Source organism: Octopus sinensis, linkage group LG4, assembly GCF_006345805.1.
Source record: "Octopus sinensis linkage group LG4, ASM634580v1, whole genome shotgun sequence".
Lineage (NCBI taxonomy): Eukaryota > Metazoa > Mollusca > Cephalopoda > Octopoda > Octopodidae > Octopus > Octopus sinensis.
In genome coordinates, this window is record NC_043000.1 from 112,495,659 (window position 1) to 112,504,243 (window position 8,585).

The window sequence follows — 8,585 nt, forward strand, 5'->3', positions numbered from 1 at the left end:
CAATTATTTTTATCGATAGAATTGGAGCTTTTTTTATTTTTCATATTGTACGGAATAATTCTTAATTTGTATTTTAATCTCTTTTAAATATTCAAAACACAAAGAACAACTATTTTTGAAGGTGATATTTATTTTTTTTATTACATTTTTATTGAAGCCACATTTAATTCAATAGATCCACATCTATTTATATGTAATTAAAACTAGGTTTGTACCAACAGGTCTATTTATGTCCTTATGCAGATATTGAGGTTGTTAGCTCTGTTGGTGCTTAGCTGCGGGTTAGCCTTTGGTCAACTTAGGACAGCTATAATTACCTACACAGGATCAAAATGATGCTGGTCCTTTGTGGATCACATCCCTACTTCTCAACACAGTCATCGTTTCTCTCAATAGCAATGTTCCACCTTCGAATGAGAGCATGTATCCCTGCCCCGTAAAATTCTGTAGACTGTTCTTTGAGCCACTTCTTCACTACAATTTTCACTTCCTCATCACTGGAATAATGTTTGTCTCTCAAATCCTCTTTCATGGGGCCGAAGAGATGATAGTCCAGTGACAAGGAAGTGAAAGCTGTAGTGAAGTGGCTCAAAGAACAGTCAACAGAATTTTACGGGGCAGGGATGCATGCTCTCATTCGAAGGTAAAACATTGCTATTGAGAGAAACGGTGTCTATGTTGAGAAGTAGGGATGTGATTCACAGAGGACCAGCTTCATTTTGATGTATGATACATGTTCCTGTGTTGGTAATTATACCTGTCCTAAACAAAATGGCATTACTTTTTGACTCACCCTCGTAGAAGAAATATGAATATATTTAGTTAAAAATAAGGTCATTTTTTTACAAATTACTTTTCTTTGCATATATAGAATTAATTTGATGTGCAGATATGTCACATGGACTGTTTTCTAGTTTAATATTTAAACACCTTTCAACAGGTAGGTATTCAATCATTGAAGTATTGATTATAAGAAGTTGTAATGCGAGTTTGATATTTGTTGAAATATTTTTTTCTATTTTGAGCAGATTAAACCGAAGTTTGACGGATTTGCAGGGCGAAATAATGAAGCTCTCCTTACAGCAACAGCAACAGCTAAAGAGTCAGACGTTGGACAAGTCGCATCCAAAACCGCACGGGGCTTTACCGAATGTCTCTACCGCAGGCATTGTACCCACTCAACATGGTGAGCTGCATTTGCAGTGCCAAATTCCTTTCTCTGCGGCCCCCGGGGGTCATATGGCTGGAAGTTCAGAACAACCTCCCTCTTATATAGCCTTAGGTCAATATCCCCCTCATATGGACACTACTGGACATTTTAACCCTAGCTGTGTGGTACAACAGCCAGGCTATGCCACACCACCTTTGATACCACCAGTGTATCATACTCCTACGTCTTATCAACCTCACTTTCCTCAGGCGTCCCCTTATCAGCCAACCTATCCAGGTTTGTGCACGATTGAACAATGTACTTCCTGTATATATATCTCTCTATTATATATTAGTCTAGCTTTCACTCTCCTTCTGCGCATCTCTTCAACTAATCATAACCTCATATCACCACTTGTATTGTTATCTACAGCTTCAACTTCCTTACACCCGTTGCAAATTTGTTCATTACTCACCAACATTGCTACCCTGAATGTGTGTCAGGCCATTTTAAAGAATTTCTGAAATTCGTCAACTATTAACGTTTTCTCTCCCCAGTGTGACCCCTAAATTTCATCTCCGACTAATCTTTTATTCAAAGGTTCTTTCACGACGTCCGTACTAACAAAACATATTTGTTTTTACATGTAAAACATTTAGGGATTTGACTTCAATAGTTCCCTAATATGCTGTAGTTTTAAAGGTCAGTCTTGTATTTTCCCTGGTACCAGACTTTTTTTTCTTTTTAAAGGTTTTTATATTTTAAGGTAAATATAGGAACAACAAGTGGTGTTTAGTTATCGTCTTCATAGACACACACACACACACACACACACACACACACACCACACACACACACAGAGACACACAGGTTCGTTTATAGATCATTAGTTTTTAAAGTATTAATGATTTGTTTTGGAGAGAGAGTGAGGGAGAAGGAGAAATTAATTTATACAGTGCTGAAATTTTTTGATAGGAAAATTGTGGATTTTTAGGCAATGATGAAAGAACAGTACAGTTGGTGTCAGGGTCTGAGCCATATCGTTTTATTTTGCTAATTGCTTAATCATAGGAAGTAGGCCTTGAAGAGAATATTTTTTTTTTCTGTTAACGGTTGATAAACAGATATCAGAATGTATTGAACTGCTTGTCACTGTGTATCTATCAAGTAAATTGTCTGTGTTTTAAATTTTGATATAACCTCTAGCTGTATATATATATATGTGTGTGTGTGTTGGTGTTGGCTGGTTGAATTTAACCCCCAAGTGATAGAGGCCACTACTTCAGTGTCCGCAAAGATCTGAAAATTCCAGGTAGATCTGATTTCCCACATGAGTTGATACGGCAAAACATTGAACTAAGAACACCATGCATCTGTGAAGCTGCCAAACCCTCCTTTGTCTGAGCAATCAGTTTGTACAGTCATCATCATCATCATCGTTTAACGTCCGCTTTCCATGCTGGCATGGGTTGGACGGTTTGACTGAGGGCTGGTGAACCAGATGGCTGCACCATGCTCTAATCTTGATCTGGCAGAGTTTCTACAGCTGGATGCCCTTCCTAACGCCAACCACTCCGAGAGTGTAGCGGGTGCCTTTTACGTGCCAGTCAGGCGGTACTGGCAACGACCTCGCTCGAATCTTTTACACATGTCACCGGCACAAGTGCCAGTAAGGCGATGCTGGTAATGATCACGCTCGAATGGTGCCTTTTACGTGCCACTGGCACAGAGGCTAGATAGCTGCTCTGGCAACGATCACGCTCGGATGGTGCTCTTAATACCCTACTAGCATGGGGCTCAAGTGCCAGTAAGGCGACGCTGGTAACGATCACGCTCGAATGGTGCCTTTTAAGTGTCACTGGCACAGAAGCTGGTTAGCCGCTCTGTCAATGATCACACTCATGTGGTGCTCTTTGCACCCTGCTAGCACGGACGCCACACACACACATATATACTCATGTTGGTGTTGACTAAAATATATTCTATTAGTTTTGATCAGTCAATGTTGTATAAATGCCATTACACAGTTGTCTAACAAGAATATCATGCTATCACATTTGTTAAATGAGTTTCATGAAGATTTTAAATATGAACTCTCCCGTAATGTAGCATGTCAAATTGTGTGTGCGCGATAGTATTAAGAGTTATTCTGCATTGCTCATATTTCTAATCTAAATTACTGTACATATGAGTGCAACATGTGAGTGCAAGCTGCTGAGGGAGAGTTGGAAGTGAGTGTGGATTGGATAATTGTGTGTGTGTATGTGTGTGTGTGTGTGTGTGTAGAAGAGATGACTTGGTATAGATGTGTTGTATAAATGTTTGAATCCTGCCAGGTAGAACAATGTTATGAGCTGGTAGGAAATGGTTATCTTGGGTAGAGGCAGACTGAAGAAGACTTGGGACTCGGAACCGTTGTTCTCAACAGTTGCAGATATTTCCGCATTTACTGTACGACAGGCTTATTTAAAATATCTGTCAGCATGGAAGAACATGTGTTCAAGTAAAACAAAGACGATCAATACAGTTCTATGTTTAAGAAATAAGGAATTATTTACATTTGACGGATATTTGTCCTCATCTTGTTTGTTGTTAACACAACATTTCGGCTGATATACCCTCCAGCCTTCATCAGGTGTCTTGGGGAAATTTCGAACCTAGGTTCTCATTCCTAAGGTATTTTTTGATGTTATTATTATTATTATTATTATTCAGGTCACTGCCTGGAATCGAACTCAGGGACGGTATTCCACTGACACAAAATGTTTACCAACTTCTGCTTCCCTTGCTGTCTTTGGCATTTCGATCAGCCTGTCTTATAATTGTAGACAGTGCTGCAGATTGAGAGAATTCTCAAAAATTCTCTAAAACCTGTTAAACCAGTTTATGGAATGATTGAATTTAAGGAATGGCCACAAAGTGATGTGATTTTACTAGATTACAATACACTTCTTTATTTGTCTGATTTTTGAGATGGGGGAATTACCATTATTATTAAAGGCAGTGGAGCTGGCACACGGGACAAAATGCGTAGCAGCATTTCATGTGTCCTTATATTCTGAGCTCAAATACCACTGAGGTCGACTTTGCTGTTCATCCTTCCCGTTGAGCACTTAGAACAATGTAATCAATGTACCCTCTCCTCCAAAATGCTGGCCTTGTGCTGAAATTATTATTATTATTATTATTATAATAATGATGCTGATAATAAAAAAAAAATGGTGAGCTGGCAGAATCGTTAGCATGCTGGGCAAAATGCTTAGCGACATTTTGTCCATTTTTACGTTCTGAGTTCAAATTCTGCTGAGGTCGGCTTTGCCTTTCATCCTTTCGGAGTTGATAAAACAAGTTTGAGTTAAGTACTGTGGTCAATATAATCGACTAGTCCCCCCCCGACCCCAAATTTCAGGCCCCGTGTGCCTATAGCAGAAAGGATTGTTATTATTACGCATTGATACATCCAGACTATTGTGCTCATCTTGGTTTTTACAGTCTCAACATTTCAGCTGTGGTACCTTCTAGCTTTCTTCAGATGTCTGTTGTAATCGGTAAATTCGGAGAATTTGGAATTGAACCTTTTATTAAATGCACAAGGATAGATTTTTCAAAGTCTTCCTAAATACTGTTATTAGAACAACCAAAATGAGGGCACTAGTTTGAATATCTCAGTGTTTTATAGTTGTATATTTCCTTCAAAAGGTTGAGATGTTTTCATCATCATTATCAGCATCTAAGATCTGTTTTCCATGCTGGCAAGGCCAGGAGTAGCACCAGGGCCTATTAGTCTGTTTTGGTATGGTTTCTGTGGCTGGAAGCCCTTCCTAACTCTGACTACTTTACAAAGTGTACGGGATGGTTTTTTTATGTGGCACCAGCACTGGTGCTTTTTACATGACGCTTAGAGGGTCACCAAATAACTTGCAAGACAAAAACTTCCCAGCTGAGAGAGGGAGACCCTGAGTTTACTTAGCTCAATGTGTCTTCCCCAGTACAGCAAATCCCCTTTGTGAGGCTTAACATCTGAGATTGTGTTCTTTCATTTTCTCAGTTTTATGGTTACAAAACTTTTATTATTGGAAGTGGGTGCAAATGCCTCTAAGTTCCTATCTACATTCTGAGTTCAAATCTTACTAGGACTGATTTTGCCCTTCATTCTTCTGGGATGTCAATTAAATGAATACAACCCAAATGCCACTAGGGTAGATTTAATCAAACCTATTTCTTCTTGATGTCCACCCTTTCGGTTATCTCTTATTATAACATGCAAGGATACATCATAGTGGAATGTTAACAGTCAATATTATTGATCTAGTTCAGGTGGTAATCAATATTATTGATCTAGTTCAGGCAGTGAGCTGGCAGAAATTGTCAGCGTGCTGGGGAAAATACTTAGCAGCATTTCCGTCCGTTTTTATGTTCTCAGCTCAAATTCTGCCAAGTTCAACTTGGTCTTTCATCCTTTCAGGATTGATAAAAGAAGTACCAGTTATGCATTGGGGTTGATGTAATTGACTTCACCCCTATCTTGTAATTGCTGGCCTTGTGCCAAAATTTGAATCTAATATTACTAGTCTAGTTACGTTCATTAAAAAGGATGTATTTTTTTTTTTTCTCAAAGTATATTTTTCAATCTCTGATGTTGGAAATTTAAAGAATTTTTTTTTACTATACACACATATATATATATATATATATATATATATTTTTTTTCTTTAACCCTCCCCTCACTAAAACCAATGTCCAAAATTCAAAGATAATTTTTCAAGCCTCTGTTCTAATTGCTTCTTTTGCTCAGCTGACAATTTTGTTGATTTCCAGTTTTTCTTGTGTTATTTCCATCTCTAAGACTTTGGTCTCGTGAGATTTGGATAAACCATCTAACCGTTCACTGTTGAGTTTTGGAGCCAGGTTACTGTAACTAATAATGGCCTGGCACACATCTCACCATTGCTTTTTTTTGTTTGTTTCTGCTATTTGCTTGATCCTCTCCTCTTGGTGGGAAGCACTGTTTTTTTTTCCGTGTGGTTTCTATTTTTTTTCTGCAGTAAACAACACAAACGCAATTGCAAAAGAGTTAGTTGGCTGTTCTCATTGCTATAATTACTTTAGTCTCGCCTCTATTTCCATGTCAGCACGTTGCTATTTTATCATGTACATATTTTATTGTTGTAGATGGAGAAATATGAAGCTTTTGAAATTCTTTGGTTCTTTTTTTTTTTTTTTTCTCTTTTTCATATTTTTAATTTGCTTTGTTTTTGTAAGTCTTCTGTTTCTTTCCAGTTTTCTCTTATACTGGAAGCTCTGTTTCGTAAATCCTAACAGAAAGGAATATACTCACTTAAAGCCTGTTCCGATTCTGATGAAGCTTGATCTCAACTTGCGGACGAAAAGCTGTTTCGATAGAAGATTCAAAAATCTTGACAGCAGTGAAACCTCAAAATTCCAAAAAGACACAACCTCAAGAGAGTTTGTTGCCATCAGCTTAGATTTCTAATGTTTTCCACCGAAATCCATTCTTGAACAAAGATTAACCTTATGAATTTGTAGAATTTCTCTGATATTTCTAACCTCTCTTTCTTTTTCCCTTTTTTCTCTCGTTTCTTACAACATAATTGATAATAACGTATCTCTTCTATTTTTCTTCTTTGTCTCTTCAAGCTTCAGAAATGCCAGACTTTCCACCAACATCAATTTTGGTCCTGAAACTGGCTTCATTGTTTTATTCTCTCCTTTTCCTTTTTAATCACACGTCACTCTCTAATTTTGTGTATGTTACAGAATTTCAACCTGTAAATTTATTCTATGATCTTGTGAAAGCTCCATTAAAAAGAGAATGGTGGAATTATATTCTTCACTAATAGCATTAGTATTTCAAGATGGATATTATTTTAAAATATTATTAATTAATCAAGATAATCCATCATTCTTTTGGTCAGTTTTTTTTTTTTTATTTCAGTGAAAATACCTATTTTTTATAAAAATTTTTTTAAAGAAATATTTGCTGATTTTGTGTTCTTACCAAATATTTTAACTCTGGAAGGAAATGGAAAACTCCAATCTATAAGGCTATTGTTATTGTTATCAGTTCAACATAATCTGTTTGCTTGCATGAATTTATTAACCCTCATGCTGACTTAATCTCTTAATGCTAATGCATGCGACTCAGTTGAGCTGTTTTAAAGAAACATTATGAAGATTTCTGCCAAATTAAACCAGCTTAGATTTCTCAAGATGGTGTTGATTAAGCGTGATTGGTTTTTGATGCTGTTGCAACTCTATAGGATGACAGACCCTATTAATGGTAATTAATTCTCCCTGAATACCTGGCGCTTTTACTCCAGCTAGGGAGAGACTGACACCCGGCGTACCCGAAAGATATAGCAGTATCTCTGACAGGCTTTGAAATTGTGTGACAAAATTTGTTGTAGAAAAGAGGTTGAATTTTGTATTTGGTCACTTGTTGGTCAAATCGTAACCTCTAACCCCTTGCACTCCATTTGATATGTAAATATTGTCTGGAGTAGGGAAGGGTATGGTTGGAGGGCAGACCTGATTTGGTAGTTGAAGACTGTTTTTACGTTGTGTACTTTAGAAGGTTTTTCTAAAGAAGGTTCCATCTTGAGGTGAGGGTCACTTTTGACCCTGTCACAATGAACACCAAGCATCATCACCTGCACTGTGCAATCACATGCATGCATCACATGCACAAATGCCACTCTTGTGCACAGACATACAACACTCACGTGTGCACACATGCAATATTTACTCACGAGTGATACACATGCACACTCCACACTCAACAATAAATGAGCAGAAGGTCTCTCTCTATAATTGTTGTTGTTGTTGTTTAGTGTCCGGTCAGTGCTGCTGGTTGTTCAACGGCAGCAGGATCAAAGATGGTCAAGCTGGAATCACTCCAGCTGAACCATTTAGCATATAAACTGACCATATCCAGCCCAAATATTCTTCTTCTTTTATGTTCAGTCCAACCATATCCAGCCTCTCACACCTACCCTGCAGTTGTGGAGGCACATGGCTTAGTGGTTAGAGCAGCGGACTCGCGGTCGAGGGATCGCCGGTTCGAATCTCAGACCGGGCGATGTGTGTGTTTATGAGCGAAACACTTAAGCTCCACGCAGCTCCGGCAGAAGGTAATGGCGAACTTCTGCTGATTCTTTCGCCACAACTTTCTCCCACTCTTTCTTCCTGCATCTTGCAGCTCACCTGCAATGGACTGGCGTCCCATCCAGGTGGGGAACCTATACGCCAGGAAACCGGGAAACTGGCCCTTATGAGCCAAGCATGGCTCGAGAAGGAACAAAACAAAAAACAAAAACCTACCCTGCAGTGCCATTCAATGAACACACATTCGCCTCACTGACACCTCAAAGCTATGAGATAATACACGATTAATCCAAAGCAATGTGAATAGATA

General features: G+C 38.3%; 1 protein-coding gene across 11 annotated transcripts in view; it reads left to right on the forward strand.

Moving 5' to 3' along the window:
• The window catches only part of LOC115211107 (calmodulin-regulated spectrin-associated protein 2), a 179,297-nt gene that overhangs the window by 119,691 nt on the left and 51,021 nt on the right, over positions 1 to 8,585 (forward strand). For 10 of the 11 annotated variants that reach the window (XM_036502353.1, XM_036502356.1, XM_036502351.1 and 7 more), the window contains exon 12: positions 1,029 to 1,447. In XM_036502353.1, coding sequence (XP_036358246.1) covers positions 1,029 to 1,447 — 419 coding nt within the window. The remainder of the gene's footprint in view (positions 1 to 1,028; positions 1,448 to 8,585) is intronic. The other variant, XM_036502361.1, reaches the window with a different exon arrangement.